This window comes from Sturnira hondurensis, unplaced genomic scaffold, assembly GCF_014824575.4.
Source record: "Sturnira hondurensis isolate 20B ecotype Veracruz unplaced genomic scaffold, ASM1482457v3 Scaffold0021143, whole genome shotgun sequence".
Taxonomy (NCBI): domain Eukaryota; kingdom Metazoa; phylum Chordata; class Mammalia; order Chiroptera; family Phyllostomidae; genus Sturnira; species Sturnira hondurensis.
The window spans coordinates 18,637,806-18,654,722 of record NW_028093774.1 but is presented as its reverse complement, the minus strand read 5'-3'; the positions used below and the strand labels follow the sequence as shown (position 1 = coordinate 18,654,722).

Sequence of the window (16,917 nt, the reverse complement as noted above, 5' to 3'; positions counted from 1 at the left end):
TAGAAGAGGGATAATTTGTATTACCAAGGCTGTCCTGGGGAAGCAGCTGCCTCAGGTATGTCGGGTTATGTAGTTTCATTTGGTAGCTTCTGAAAACCAGATGCCATATATCTTCCACTGTAAAGGACTTCTTGTTTTACTCTACATTTTAAAGAGCCATCAGTACCATTTTCTAACTCCTTAGTGCCTAACACACGGCAAACACAACACAGTCACATGACTCCCTTCGCTGCTCTTGTGATGATCCCAGCACACCCGTGGCAGAGGCGGGGCGAATTCCAGTTCCTGGGGTCTCCTGTCTCATTGGGATGGAGAGTCTGTGCAAGCCACACGCTGCTGTTCTTCGGGGAAGGGGATGCCAAAAGAATTACAGTACAGGTGGGTGAGGTGGTCTTGGAGAGCAGGCCGGGTCAGGAGGCGGTCGCTAAAGGGAGTTTCCCTGAGTTGCACAGTAGTCAGATCAAACCAGGGGAGACAGCTGGGGTGAAAAAAAATAGTTACTTTTTTGTCGGTTTGGTACATCGGATCTGGCTGTAAACATTTCCTTTCACGAATGGCTCCTCCACTCGTTAAATAAGGTTCTTCATTTTCTATATCAAACTAATTAAAATTCATACTCAAACATTCTCAATATGTGGGTTCTGAAACTGCTCAATATGTGGGTTTAATTATACTTACGGTGCACTTTCACACTTATGTACATTTCTCTAAGTGTGTTTTGGGAGGAATTCATAATTAGAGAATGATTATAACGGTAACATGGGCATCCTTTTTGGTATATTTTTCTTGATTTTAGGAAGAGAATACATAAGAGGATCATGGACACTAGGAATGGAAAATATCTCATTTCTTTTCAAATATCCTTTTTAAAAAAGGTAACTTCTTCACCTCTGTAGGGAAAGAGTAGAAGTCAATAGCCCACGAATACCTTGCAGCTACCAAGTGCTAAAATCACACTTTAAACTGGTAGGAAAGAATTGGATCCTCTGTAGTGTTAGGACAACCTAACACTCTAAAATGAATAAAAGATGCTAAAAGTCCTAAATTTATTAAAGATTTAAATATTCTAAAAAATCAAATCAAATCCTGGGGGTATGCAGGGCAGATGGGACTAAAGGCAGGAAAATAGGACAACTGTAATAGCTTAATCAATAAAATATATTTAAAATGTTTTTTAAATCCTGGAAGTATATAGAATATTTTGGGATGAAAACAGTCTTTATGAGTTTGGCTTGAAACCCTGAATCCATAAAGAAGTGATTTGACCATTTTGGGAAATGGTCAAATTTTACAAAAATTAGAATATTCTTAAGAGTAAAATATGCAAAAAAAAGAAAAATAATATGAAAAATATTTCCGATACTCAAAACATATTCCTACTGAAAACCTCCCTCAAAACAATAAGTAAAAGCAAACAATCCACATGAAAAATAGACCAAGGACATAAAATGACAATGAGAACACAAGAGCAGCAAGTTCGGAAGCTGGAAAGAATATGGACAAATAACACTAAGCCAAGGCATGGGCCATTCATGACATAGAACCCGCAAGACTCAGGAAGTAGTGGGCCAAGTACATCTGGAAGTGAGGGCAAAAAGAGGGTGGTGGCTTAAAAGTCTTAAACAGGAGAGTGCCTTCCCAGTACCCTACCCAACACTGCCCTATTGGGAGACAGTCCCCCCTTCTCCCTAACAGAAGGTTTATTCTCTGGACAAGGTTAAACAGAGGGTCTCTAGACAGGGGGGCAATGGGCACTGCTGAGGGCAGAGATACGCTGAAAAGAGGGAAAACAAACTGGAAACATATAAACTGAATGATAAGACCACCCCTCTCCCTACACATAGTTTCCTCTCCACAAGTTGGGGCCTGAGGATTTAAAAATGCCAGTAGTTAGGGTTTCCCAAGGAAACCACTGACCGAGTCAATCCAGAGTAAAGACTACAGCAGCAAACAGAATGTTAGCAAGTAGCTTTTTAGTAATGAGGATCTTAAAAATGTGAGCTGTCAAGATTCTCCTTGTACTTAAAGAAAGCCTCTGGCCCTAGCTGCTGTAGCTCGGTGGATTGAGCGCAGGCCTGCGAACCAAAGGATCGCGGTTCAATTCCCAGTCAAGGCACATGCCTGGGTTGCAGGCCAGTTCCCAGCAGCAGACTCACAAGAAGCAACCATACATTGGTGTTTCTCTCCTTCTCTCCTTCCCTTCCCCTCTAAAGAGAAATAAATAAAATCTTTAAAAAAAAAAAGAAGGAAAGCCTCTAAAATGAAAGAAAAAATCAATAAATAAAGTGAGTGATAGAGATCAAAACACATGATCAGAGGACAACTCAGAAAAGAAAAACCTCTATTGAAGGGGTGAGAGATGGTATTGCATAGTAAAATGACGAAAGGATACTACAGAAAAAAGGAGTATTTGGAGACTAAAAAAAAAAGTCGCTAGGCTCTGGCCGTGTAGCTGAGTTGGTCAGAGCGTCATCTGGATACACCAAGGTTGCGGGTTTGACCCCCAGTCAGGACACACACACACGAGTCAGCCAATGAATGCAAGTGGAACAGCAGATAGAACAGCAGATAGATGTGTCTCTCTCCCTCCCCCAGCAACCAAAGAATTTGTAAATGAGTGGAACAATAAATAGATATTTCTCTCTCCCCCCACAAATCAACAAATATTTTTTTAATTTTTAAAAATCAAAATAAAAAATGAAAATGTGCTCAAAGTATGATAGCAAAACACTATAGTTGAGGAAATCTCTCAGGAAGCAGAGCAAAAAGACAAAGATAATGAAAATAGGAAATTTTTTAAATGTCAGAATAGTCCAGAATGTCCACCATTTGACTAGTAAAATATTGATAGAGAGCAGAGGAAATGGGAGGGGAAGAAATTATTGAAGACGCAATTGGAGAACTTGACATTCAGCGTGAAAAGGACCACTGGGTATTTCCTTTTATTGGTGGCAATTGCTTGGATACTTGCTTTACTGTGATTTATTAAACCGTATGTTTATGAATTTATGGAATATGTACTTTTCTGTGCATGTGTAGTATTGGACAGTATCTTTTTAAGGGAAAAGAAAGAAAAGGCCCCCCAAGTGCCAGCACAGTGAATTAAAATAGATCCGCATCATGAAATTTCAGGATACTGAAAGTAAAAGACCCGACAAGCTGCCAGAGGAAAACGAAACAGGCTCCAGACATAGGATGAATTAAAAAATTAGATGGCACCGTGCCTCTCCCTCAGCAGTAACTCTAAAAACTGAAAGACAGTGGAGTAATGCCTCCAGAATTCTGAGGGAAAATTATTTCTAACCTAGAACTCTGTGCCTGGCTATGTTCTCAATAACATCGTAGGTTAGAATAAAAACTTTTTTCAGACATAGTCTCTGAAAATTAGTTCCTACACATCCTTTTCTAAGGAAGCCACGGGAGGAGGACCCGATCCACCACAGTGAAGGAGCAAGCCGTGCAGAGGAAGAGAGCTCCAGAAAGGGGTCCCAAATGAGAGGGCAGGGAAGGGAATCCTGGGATAACAGGGAAGGGAAGTCTCCAAACTGAGCGTATCATAGGCCATTGGTGATTAATTAGAATGCAAAGGAGGGAAGAAGCAAGGATTCTTCCAGAGGTCTGGCTTGAGTAACTGGTGAAGAAGATTGTAACTGGATGAGAAACACTGGAAGAGCAGGTATGAGAGCAGGGAAGCTTCCGGACACATTGAGTTTGAGTGGAGATGGTGAGTGTGAACATACCTGGGCATGAAACTGACATCCAGGCTAGAGATAGAGACTCAGTTGTGTCAGGGTAAAGATGGCAACCCAAGTCCCCAAAGTGGACAAGATCCCCCAGGAACCAAGTGTAGGATAGAAAGGAAAGAAAGCCTAGGATAGAGCCTTGAAAACTCCCAAAATTAAGGATGGGGCCGAAGTGGAGCTGGCAAAGGAGGGGCTGGAGAAACAGGGAAAAAATGAGGAGAATGTGAGGACATCAGGAAAACCAAAGGAAGAGAGAGCGTCAAGAAGGATGGCAATGTTCAATAGTCAAGGAAGAAAAGGATTTGAAAGTGTCCCGTGAATTTTGTGATAAAAGGGCATTGTAACAAGGGCAGCAATTTTTTCCTATTAGATTACCAAAGATGAAACATGCACCCTGGCTGGTGTGCCTCAGTGGATTGAGTGCCGGGCCTGCGAACCAAATGGTTGCTGGTTCAATTGTTGGTCAGGGCACATGCCTGGGTTGCAGGCCAGGTCCCCAGTGGGGGCACATGAGAGGCAACCACGCATTGATGTTTCCTTCCCTGTTTCTCCTTCCCTTCCCCTCTCTAAAAATAAATGAAAATCTTTTAAAAAAGGATTAACCATGCAATGGTAGTCTCATACACTACTGGTGGAAATAAAAATAAGCACCACGTTTTCAATAAGCACTTTGGAAATGCCCGTTAAATAAAATATATATAATCTCTAACCCAGAAATACTATTCCAGCTATTCAACAGAAATAGTGGTCCGAGTATGCAAAGTAAGTACAAGAATGTTCAATACAGCCCCTAAGGTAAAATTGGGGGGAGGGCACTACATCACCCTCAAGAGGAAAAAGGATGAATAAATTTAATTAAATGTATCAATGGATGCCTATGCAGTTGCTCGTACATGTAATGGATATGAGTGTGCTAACAAAGAATGTATCCCTTGTCATGCAATAAGTAAAAATGCAGTGTGTATAGTCCCCATGTTTCTAAATTGTATATATAGATATAGATGTATACACTTTAATATAATTATAAATACATATTTTTTAATTTTTTTTAAGTTTTATTACTTATTTTTAGGGAGGACTGGAGGGAGAAACTTCGATGTGCGGTTGCCTCTTATGTGGCCCCTACTGGGGACCTGGCCCACAACCCAGGCATGTGCCCTGACTGGGAATTGAACTGGCGAACCCTTTGGCTTGCAGGCCGGGACTCAGTCCACTGAGCCACACCAGCCAGGGCAGTATAAATATTTTTGTAAATGCATACATAAAAAGACAGAAATAAAAAAACCGTAAGAGGTAGTCTATGAAATGGTACTTGGGGAGCAAAGGGGAGCTTTCACTTTTCCAGAAGTTGAATTTTTTTTACAAGAATGTATTCTCTCCATAAATTGTCAAAGACAACACGAAAGGAAAACGCAGCACCGCATTCTGCAAGACAGCAGTGTGGGGGAACAAGAGTGGCCAGCCGGTAGGCCTCACCTTTCTGGAGACAGGTTCTCAGTGTAGCCTCTGCTGAGAAAGTCCAGTAATTGAAATTTGGGGCAAGATGCTCCATCCTTCCTGCATTTCTTGAAGTGCGCAGAAGGGAACAGCTCATTCAGAAGCTGCAGCGCTTGCGAGAGACGTGTGCCCTTTGCCTTACAGACGTTTAGAGCTGCGTAGAACACCCCATCCAACCACTTGACATTGAGGATTACTCCACCTGCACATCAGTGACAAGGGGGAGACCGGTTAGCACTGTCCAAAGGTTTGCAGGGAACCTGGGACAAGCCCAGGAAGTTAACCGCCACCTTTTTCCCAAGACAAGTTGGTCACAAGAACCTGAACATACGCAAACACTCCTTCCCCCAACCCTGTGACCTTTGATAATACATGGTGTGTTGACCCTGCTGAGGCAGGACAAGTGTGACTAATGTGGAATTGCTAATGTCAAAAGCATCTCTAGGAATTTCTAGAATGACCCTCACCAATAAAAAAGGACGAGGGAAAACTGCAAGATTAGAGCAGGGAAAAACCAGTCCCAGACACTGCATCCTCCCGTTTAAAGATTAAATGGGCTCTCCCCTCTGGTCGTTTCCAGTTCATCCTTAAAGGGTCCAAATGTTCAGACTTCTTTGCTTCCCCTTATTAGGACTGCTTTGTGCCCCCAAAGCTGTCCCTGCACAAAACCTACATAGCCGAGAAGGAACCTAGCTTGTACTCCCCCCACACTCACCCAGCACATGCACACACAGGGATCTAATAAGATAGCAACGGGCCAAGGGGAGGGTAAGTTTTTACAGAGTGCCAGCATTAGGGTAGCCATTACCAGCAGGATTGTAGGGGCAGGTGGCCTGAAGAATCACAGGATCTTGGAGAGCAGCTATAATTTCCTTATTGGCCCCCACAATGTTGGCAAAACCTTGAACACACTGGTACTGAGGCCGCAAGATATTGGTGTGGTTCAGCAGGTTTTTCAACCTGAAAGTAGAGCCGCAGAGACATGGAGCACGGGGCCAGGACTGAAATAAGCCACACCACCCACTGAGTTCTCACCTAAAAAAGGCACCCCCCACCCACCCCATGCCCACACAGCACAGGTGTGGCTCTGCATTGAGGGCACTACTTGTCAGTTGGACTGTTTAGTCGTCTGCCTAGCTGACGCTTACTGAATGTTACCACTCACCAGGCACTGGCCTAGACCCTAAGGGGGTGCCAAAATAACATTTGACACATGCTCTCAATCACTCTTCGTGCTGTTGACTGGTGGTCTCCCATCTCACAGATGCACCAGGGAACACAGGTCAGCTTCAGGGAGTGGAAGGCAAGATTCTATTGCAGTTCTAAACATTTGCACGTCAAAGAAAATGTCCCACTCACAGGTGTGGGTTGACACTCAAAAGGATGGGCTGGGTCCTTTGGCAGGTGAAGCTGCTTCCACCTTACCAGGGAATGAACATTCCAACAGGCAGGAACTGGGTGGAGGTGAGAGGCAGAACCCCGGGCTGAAGAGACAGAGCACGTCTGCCAGTTCCGTGCCCCCCCAATGAGATACCTGGGTATCGGGACGGCAGATACGAAGCTGTATACAATGCAGGCTTTTTTGAAGCTGCTCTGTATTTCTGTGCAGATACTGGGCAGCTGAGATGGCAGGCAACAGAGGAACACCAGGTTGGCCCAGCCCACCAGGTACAGGTTACTGTAAAAGCATTGGACTCCCAGTTTCTCGAACTCATCTGGGAGGGATGAAGGAAGACAGAAAGATCACAGTTCAGAGGAGCTGCACTTGAACATCACCTGTAGGGAGAGGAAGACAATTATTTTATCTCAGCTCTCGTCACAGAAATGAGAAGAGGTCCCCCCATGCCATCTAAAGCCACACAGCAGTGCCCTACCCGCATTGCTAAATCAGCAGGTCCTGCTGTAGCTGCGCTTGAGGTTATAAGACAGCTTGTCCTTTTCTCAAAAGCTAGAGCTTTTCAGATTTTTTTTTAGAAAGGAAAATATCTGAAAGAAGCCTTCTGCTTCAATTTATTGTGTGCCAGATAATGTACAAAGTACTTCATATGCACTATCTAAGGGAATCCTCATAAGGACCTTATTATTCCGATATTATTGATGCGGAAACTGAGTCAAGAAATTATGTGACTGGGCCAACGCTATTCAGCTAACTGGGTTGAGTTGGTAGGAAAGAGTAAGACAGTGGAAGAGTCTAGGGCAGGGGCTGGGAATTTAGGAAAATACAGCGCGGGGTAAAAGTAGGTTTACAGTTGTGAGTACACGAAACACAGTCTAGTCCTGTGTTATGACACACTAATTATTGTATTATTCTTCCTACAAGCAACTGTAAACCTACTTTTGTCCCACCTTGTATACTTACAGTTTCTGTAACATATACACAATTTGATGTGTATACTTTAAGATATGTCAAGATATCAAGGTATCTATAAAGATATGTCAAGATCTATAATTGCAGATATGTGATAAATCATGTAGTTGCATAAAACACCTCTTGGTAGTTAATCTTTGGTTGTACTTATTGCAATATGTATTTTCAAAAGTAAAAATGTAAAGTCAAATGTGGTAGTATGTCTTAAATGTTATTGAAAAAAGGAGTGTTAGACATGGGAGAGGTCACTTCTTAACTATCAAGAGTGCATGATAAACTTGGTGCTTAAATGATCTTGGAACTCAGGTACTTACAGGTAATCAGTTTAGAAAACAGGCACATCCACTCTTCTTTCATATGTGGTTCTCAAAAGTACACAGAAGCTGATGCTGAGCATTTTGAATTCTTGCTTACACAACATGCAGTGATAGTCTAAAATGCTAACTTTATTATTAATAAATATACTGCTTCCCAAAGAACATATGTACTTTATTGAAATATCACAAATACTAGTTATATTGATGATATTTTTCTCAATTTGTCTTGAGTAATAAAATTTTGAGGTTTCCTTAATACAGAAAAAATATTTAAAAATTAATATGAAAAATACAGGCATGCCAACAGAAAAACTGGACAAAAAGAACTCAAAGACAAAATAGCAATAAGCCTATAAAAATATACAATTATTATAGTGATCAGTGAAGGACATATTAAAATAAGAAACATACATAATAAAGACCATATATGATGACCCCACTGCCACCATCATATTCAATGGGCAAAAGATACAAGTGTTCACCTTAAGATCGGGAAGAAACAGGGACGTCCCACTTTCTCCTCTCGTATTCAACATGGTACTGGACGTCCTAGCCACAGCGATCAGACCAGAAGAGGAAATAAAATTGGAAAGGAAGAAATAAAACTATATGTGCAGATGATGTGATATTATACATAGAGAATCCCAAAGATTCCATCAAGAAACTACTAGAAGTGATAAATGGATTCAGCAAAGTAGTGGGATACAAAATTAAATCCAGAAGTCAGTTGCCTCTTTATATACCAATAATGAACTAACAGAAAAGGAAATTAGAAACACAATCCCATTTACAATGGCTTCAAAAAGAATAAAATACCTATGAATAAACCTAACCAAGGGTATTAAGACCTGTACTTGGAAAATTATAAGACACTGAAGAAGATACAAATAAGTGGAAGCACATACTGTGTTCATGCATAGGGATAATTAACGTCATTAAAATGTCCACACTACCCAAAGCAACCTACAGATTCAATGCAATTCCTACCAAGATTCCAATGATGTATTTCACAAAACTAGGACAAATATTTCAAAAATTGATATGGAAACACAAAAGGCCCCACATAGCAACAGCAGTCCTGAGAAAGAAGAACAAAGTTGAAGAATCATGCTACATAATATCAAACTATACTATAAGTCCATAGTAATCAAAACAGCATGGTACTAGCATTAAAAGACACATAGTTCAATGGAACAGAACAGAGAGCCCAGAAATAAACCCATACCTTTATAGTCAATTAATATTCAACAGAGGAAGTAAGCACATGCAATAGCCAAAGATAGTTTATTCAATAAATGGTGTTGGGAAAACTGGACAGATACATGCAGAAAAATGAAACTATACCACCTTCTTACATCACACACAAGAATAAATTCAAAATGAATTAAAGACTTAAACATTAGACCCAAAACCATAAAAATCCTAGAAAAAAACATAGATAACAAAATTTCAGACATAGGTCATAGCAATATTTTAACAGATATATCTCTCCAGGCAAGGTAATAAAAAGAAAAAATAAACAAATGGGACTATATCAAACTAAAAAGTTTTGCACAGCAAAGGAAAACATCAACAAAATAAAAAGACAACCCACAGAATGGAGGAACATATTTGCCAAAACATCTGATAAGGGGCTAATATCCAAAATTTATTAAGAACTCACAAAACTCAAACAACCAAACACCAAAAAACCCAAACACCAAACCCAAACTCACAAAACTCAAACAACTCAAACACCAAAAAACCCAAACAACCCAATTTCAAAAAGGGGCAAAGGAGCTGAATAGACACTTCTCCAAAGAGGACATACAGATGGTCAACAGACATATGAAAAGATGTTCAACATCACTAGCCATCAGAGAAATGCAAATGGAAACCACAATGAGATATCTCACACCTGTCAGAATGGCCATCACCAATAAATCAACAAACAAGTGCTGGGGAGGATGTGGAGAGAGAGGAGCCGTTTCTGCACTGTTGGTGGAAATGCAGACTGGTGCAGCCACTGTGGAAAGCAGTATGGAGAGACCTCAAAAAATTAAAAATGGATCTGCTTTTTGACCCAGTGACCTGACTCCTGGGAATATATCCAAAGGAACCCAAAACACTAATTCGAAAGAACATTAAGCACCCCTATGTTCATTGCAACATTATTTACAATCACCAAGATATGGAAGTAGCCCAAGTGTCCATCGGTAGATGAGTGGATAAAACAACTATTGGACATTTACACAATGGAATACTACTCAACCATAAAAAAGAAGAAAATTTTACCCTTTGCAACAGTATGGATAGACCTGGAGAACATTATGCTAAGTGAAATAAGCCAGTCAGAGAAAGACAAATACCATATGATTTCACTCATATGTTGAATCTAGTGAACAAACTGAACTAACAAGGAAAATAGAGACAGACTCGTAGATAGAGAGTAGGATGACAGCTAAGGTCAGGGGAGATGAGTAGGTGAAGGGGTTGAGCAAAAAGGACTCATGGACATGGACAACAATGTGGTGACTGCAGGGGTGAGGGAGGTGTAAGGGGACTAAATGGTAATGGGAAAAATACAATAAAAAACTTAACATGTTTTTAAAAAGAAAAGAAAAATAAAATAGGAAACATTTAAAAGGCATATTAAAATAATGCTTTAAAAAAACAGGCTCAGAATTGATGAGTGTCATGAAATGGGTGTTCTTACATAATGCTGGCGAAAGTTTACACCTCAGCAACCTTTTTGGAAAGTCAGTTTGAAAAAGTGTATTAGAAGTTTCTTTAAAAATTAAAATTAAAAAATTAAGTATACCTATCATATGACCTATCTATTCCACTCCCACATTTACCCAAGAAAAATGAAAGCATTTGTCTGCACTAATATCTGTACAGGAATGTTCACAGCAGCTTTACTTGTAAGAGCCCAGGACTGGATACAACCCTAGTTTGTCCAACAGATGACTAGATAAGCTGGGATAATTATGCAATGGAATACTACTCCAAAATAAAAAGGATGTCAATACATGAAACAACACGTATCACAAAAGTGAGAGAAGTCAGACCAAACAACAGTACAAACTGTATGATTCCATTTGTATAAAATTTTAGAAAATGCAAACTAATCCATGATGCTAGATATCAGATAGTGGTTTCTTGGGTCAGGGGCTACAAAAGGAGGTAGAGAGATAGGAATTATACGGAAACTTTTGGGGGTGATGGACAAGTTCATTACCTTGTGTTGATGGTTTCACAGGTATATACATGCATCAAAACATCAAACTGTACATTTAAAAAATGTGCAGTTTATTGTGCACAAATTATATCTTACTAAAGCTGTGCCTGTTCTTTGACTTAGTAATTTTATTTTGAAAATTATGTACCAGGAAATCCAATATGGCACAGTTACACAAATTAACATACAGCCATACTTTGTAATACTATGCAATCTTAAAATCATGATTTTGAAGAATGTTAAATAATATGAGACTATGCTCAAAATACATTATGTGAAAAAGGAGAATACAAACAACTGTGTATCAACTGAATAGTATCAATTATTGACCTAATCTGATATAATCAGAGGAAAAAAACAGTTAGGAAATGATATACCTGGTAAGAGGATTCTGGGTAGTTATTATTTACTCCCCTATAGAATAATTTTCTAAATTTCCTATAACATGCACAGAATATTTTACATTTATGAGAATTATTTAAGCATAATTTTGATCCAGTGCAACACGAAGATCTAAAGTGTACAGTCTAAGTCTGATCATTTTTGACCAATGCATACACCGTGTAATTCATTCCTCTTTCAAGAGCTAGAACATTTCCACCTCCCCAGAAAGTTCCCTCAACCTCCCTGGAAGCAACCGCTCTGGTTAGTAAATGGAATCATCAGAAAACTTTAAAAACTCCAGGAAGTGTTACTTTCAAAAACACAAGGCCAACTGTTTGGAACTTCTTAACACCCACCCCACTCACTCTGTTTGGAAAGTTTCTCTGTATCAAAGACCCAGAAAGAGATCTCACCACCAAGGGTACGAGGAAGAAAGATGGCTATGGACCATTTAAGTGGAGAAGAAGAAAGTTGTAAGGAACAAGTGAAAAGCCATCTTTCCAGCTCTCCCCACGGCTAGACAGCTGAGAACTCAGCAATGCGGCATGCAGAGGTTCCCCTTTCACAATGGCCTCGTCGCACAAGCCCCCCTTCTACAGGACACTGCTCCTCACCCAGGGCCTCTGGCCTCCGAGTGGAGATCCGCAGCCTCTCAGCAGGGATGGGGACAAGCCGAAGCAGTACACGGGCCAGCTGCTTCCCAAGGTGGCCACCTCCAATGATGCCCACCTTTAACTCATCATCGTCAGGAGTGTTGGCAAGCGGTGCAAGCGATTCAGTCGAGGGATACCTGGAAGTTTGCTTCTCCTGTAATAATTCTCTGGAGAAGGAACACACACATAAATACATGCTTGCCCTGGAGTTCTTTCTCACTGTCAGCCTCTGATCTTCTCTGCTCTAACTCCCCACATGGCAGGCTGGTGGCACCATGAGTCGTTCAGAGATAAGGCATTCCAATTATGTGTCTTGTGTCTTCATTCCCTTGTGCGGGTTGAAACCCTCTTCCTGAGTGAATTTTCCAGGACGTAAAGCGTTCCCCCTCCAAGGACCAAAACTTGTTTAGAACATTTTTAAATGATCGTTTTTGGTTACCTGTGCTGTGCATGTCCCTGCCTTCTTAAACACAAGGTCTGGATGTTAGACCTTTATTTTGGACTCAGGGCCATCATTGCGAACAGCCGCTGTTACGCATCATCCTGGAACACCGCGGTCCAGCTCCTCGTCTCCTGTGCAGACGGCTGTCAGTGTTCCTGGCCATCGGGATGAGCCACCCGCCCCCTACCACACACCCTAGTGTGCTTTCTAGTTTGCTGTACCAGTCCTGCACAGATCCAGGAAACAGGTAACTTAGCTTTTTTTAAAACTAAAGGAAAATTATTTATAATAAGGGAAAACAAACCTGAGAAATTGAGGGTCAGAGATTTGAATCCTCTCTTTACTTTTTTAAGATTTTATTTATTTATTCTTAGGGAGGGGAAAGAAGGGAGAAAGAGGAGAAAAACATCAATGTGTGGTTTCCTCGAATGCACCACCTACTGGGGACCTGGCCCACAACCCAGGCATGTGCCCTGACTAGAATCACACCAGCGACCCTTTGGTTTGCAGGACAGTACTCAATCCACTGAGCCACACCAGCCAAGGTGAGCCCTGTCTTTCTAGAGGTTCATTTGCTGTTGGCTCTGGATGTATTTTCTTGGCCCAAGATAAGCCAAGTCTGACCTCAGAATACATAAGGCACTGCTTTATGTTGTTATATGGCAACCTTATATTTCATATTTCAGGGCAAACTGGAGTATTTTTTAAATTAAAGCTCACAAAAAATGAAAAAGTAAAGCTCTGGGGTTTCCATATAAGCAATCATAAGCCACATTCTACTTAAAACTTCTCTCTTGGTTGAAAGGAGAATGCGTTCTGCCAGTGCCCGACCCTTCCAAATACCAGATCCCTCCTGGAAGTTTCATATACTGGTTCCTCACCACTCATCTTGGATTCAACCAATGAGTTTGTGCATTCTTATCAGTCAGCCAGTCAGCAAACTCGTCCAGCAACCTGCCTCCTTGGGCACCTGCTGTGTCTATAACATGTTCAGTTCAGCTCTGGTTCCATCGACAATGATTTCAGAGAAAAGCAAACTGAGCAGTAGACCGGGGCGGGGGATGGCCAAATACTCCAAGAGTGACTTAGAGTTACAGAATCCAAGAGCTTAGTCCTAGGTATCTGGCTCTCACATGACTTCTTATTTAAGTGTCTGAAGCCACACTGACTGGACTCAGAGCTTCTCTGCAAATCAGTGTTCTTGGTTTCAAGCAAGTCATCTGGCCACAGGTGGCTTTCCCGTGAGGGAGCATTGCGCTGTTATCACCCCCCAAAAGGAACTCAGCTCATTTTCATGGAATAACATGCCATCAGTAGCTGTGGAAGACACGAGCGAGTGAATGAATGAATGACCGATGAATGAACTGACTGCTTACTAAAAGGAAATCACCACTAACCCACGCTTTATTACCGAGCCACAGCCAAGGGACCCCAGTACACATTTCTCAGGTGTTTTCAGACCAGGAGTAATAGGCTGGAAAAGGTAAGAAGACACTCACCAAAGTTATCCTCCAATATAAAAAGTTAAGGCCATTTGTATTCCTTGCAGTGAGATGCTTCCCCATCTGCCTGGCACTGGAGACCTTGCTTACCTCAAATTATGGAGCAGCTTACAGAAGAAGGTCGCGTGGGCACAGCCCTTGATCATCAGCCCCTGGCAACGATGCTGCAAATACAGCCAGCTGCGGTTTTCCTCTTCAATCCCGTGCTCGAACTGCAGGAACTCAAGGTCCTCCAGCATGTCCATTGCCAAGCCACCATCCCCTGCAGTGACAGAGAGCAATCAGTTTGGCTCCTCGTCCTGGGAGAGGAGGGGATCTAGGCAGGAGGATGTGTGTGCCCACATCACAAGCTCCTATGGTGAAGGGCTTCAAACCCTGTCTCCTCCCGGTTCTGCCCTTCCAGCTCTCATCCACGTCTGTCTCAGTGTGAGTCCTGGAGAACTCCTCAACACTGACTGTCTACCCATGAATTGAGAATACCTGGACTCATGAAAAGCCTGAACAGAAATCCAAAATAATGTTCCTCCACAGGCACTACTTTCAGCAGGTGCATTTCTATCGGCAGTGGGTTTCATGGGTGCTCTTGGTCTGGGACTTTTCCCTCCCATCTCCTCCTGTTTCACAAATAGGACTCGCTCTGACTGGCATGACTCAGCTGGTTAGTCATCATCCTACGAACTGAAAGGTTGCTGGTTCGATTCTAGTCAGGGCACGTGCCTGAGTTGCCGGCCAGAAAGGGAGTGTGGGAGAGGCAGCCAATCAATGTCTCTCTCACACATGGATGTTTCTCTCCCTCTCTCCCTCCCTTACCCTCTCTCTAAAAATAAATAAAATCTGTACTTGAACAACAAAATAAGTTTAAAAGAACTGAAAAAATAAAATCTTTAAAAAAATACATTTAAAAAAAGAAATAAGACTAAACACTTAGACCACATTTCAGAGGAATTCTTCCCTTCCACTAAACTCTGTGTGCCCCTACAGAGCGGAAAAGACTCCAAACTAAATATCATCGTCCTTTGCCTACAGTGGGAACATCTACACTTTAGAAAATGAAGCCAAAGAAGTATAAGCCCATTTACATACATCTCTCACCAACCCAACTGAGGAGAAAATGGCTCTACTCCTCATTACTTCTGGTCCTCAGGATAAGAACTACATTTCCAGAAAGAACTACCCAAGAAAATTGTCATTGTGACTCCTTAGCTACCCAATCACTTGTCTCGGAGTCTTAAAGGGGCCAGCCTCGCCTAGAGGTTTTCCCACCTGCAATTGTGAGGACATGAACTCCCTTTGTTATTTGTAGAAGTGCTACACCAGGGCAGTTCGGGGTCCTCCTTTTCCCTACAGAAGCTTCTGGACTTCCAGATTTTTTCTTGTAGAATGGGATATCATACAGATCTTACACTCCTCAAGGAGTTATTTATCAAACTCTTTCTTTTTGTTCAAGAAATCAATGCGTAAGATAAGTTCTGGGGATCTACTGTACATCGTGGTGACTATAGTTAATGATATTGTATACTTGAAACTCGCTAAGAGCAGATCTTGTGTTTTCACCACAAAAAGGTAACTATGATATGCTGCGCACATTCATTAGCTTGACTGTGGTAATCACTTCACAATGTACATCAAATTACCATGTTGTACACCTAAGTATAGATAACTTTTATTTGACAATTATACCTCAATAAAGCTGGGGGAACATTAGTGACATTCAAAACTCTAGTCTATTTTATAACAATGGTGAAATTGAGAGCAAAGTCCAAAACTACTCATCTCTGATTTGCATTTAAATTAAAAATGTTTTATTGAGGTGAAATTCACATTACCTAGTCAGTTAAAAGTAAACAATTTGGTACATTCACAATGCTGTGCACCCTCCACCTCTCTCTAGTTTCAAAATATTTTCCATGTCCCTCACAAAGGAAACCCTGTCCCGCTCAGGGAGCACCCCCACCTGCCAGTCTGCCCCTGGCAACCACCAATCTGCTGCTTTGTCTCTCTGGTGTACCTTTTCTGGGTGTTCCACATGAATGAAATCATATAATGTGTGACCTTTGGTGTATGGTTTCTCTAATACCTTTTATAGGAGGGCTGTTATGTCACTCTCTCGATCTTAAAAGCACAGTCCCCAGCAATTGAAATGAAGAGCATTGACGTGGTCATCAAGTTTCAGAAATACTTCTTTAGACCAGAGCAGGGGGTAGGCTATCCCGCCGCTGTGAGTGATGTTTCCAGCTCCTACGGAAGGAGGGGCTCCAAACCTCCCAGCGCAGCACGGCCAGCGCAGCCCATGTTAACTTGTACGAGCACTTTCGACAATGGGGAGCCAGTGGTCGTGGCTTTGTAACACATCAAGTGGGCTGGCTGACCTGCATTTTCCAGAATTCCCTTCTCCGGGTGTTTCCAGTTAGGCGTGCCACAGGAGAGATTTCTGTCAAGATCTGGAGGGTGTAAGTGCGGGCAACAGGCAGTTTGTTTAGGCTCGCAAAGGCCAGGCAGGCACCTTGGTGTCTGCTGGTGGCCTTGTTGCTTGTGGGGCAGCACTTGGACCTGCAACTGCTGTACCTTTTCCTGGATCCTCCCTGGTCAGATCTGTTTTCAGCTCCGTGACCAAGGCCACCAGCTAGCTTCTCCTGCAGGACACTCACTTCATCGAGGTTGGGAGCAGCAAGAAGTGACACGGGTTCCAATCTGTCCCCATGGGCTCCAGCTTGTCCCTGCTCACTCCTTACTTTATTCCCATCTTCCCTTCCCCACTGCCTGCCACCTGGATTTACAGCCGCACCACCAA

General features: G+C 42.0%; 1 protein-coding gene across 1 annotated transcript; it reads right to left on the bottom strand.

The window, feature by feature from the left end:
- Positions 1-300: 300 nt before the first annotated feature.
- NOXRED1 (NADP dependent oxidoreductase domain containing 1) lies at positions 301-14,423 on the bottom strand. Its single transcript, XM_037031332.1, has 6 exons — positions 14,217-14,423; positions 12,144-12,349; positions 6,775-6,955; positions 6,049-6,200; positions 5,220-5,442; positions 301-478 (listed from the first exon to the last, which is right to left on the bottom strand). Exons 1-6 carry the CDS (start codon positions 14,369-14,371, stop codon positions 301-303), a joined length of 1,095 nt encoding a protein of 364 aa, XP_036887227.1. The 5' UTR covers positions 14,372-14,423.
- Between the last annotated feature and the right edge of the window lie 2,494 nt (positions 14,424-16,917).

Excerpts from the sequence above, each read along its gene's own strand:
- NOXRED1 (XM_037031332.1), bottom strand. The coding sequence starts at position 14,371 with ATGGACATGCTGGAGGACCTTGAGTTCCTGCAGTTCGAGCACGGGATT. Across the intron at positions 12,350-14,216 it reads AAGCTGCTCCATAATTTGAG|AGAATTATTACAGGAGAAGC; the intron begins GTAAGCAAGGTC and ends TTCCTTCTCCAG. Across the intron at positions 5,443-6,048 it reads CTGCCCCTACAATCCTGCTG|GTGGAGTAATCCTCAATGTC; the intron begins GTAATGGCTACC and ends ACTGATGTGCAG.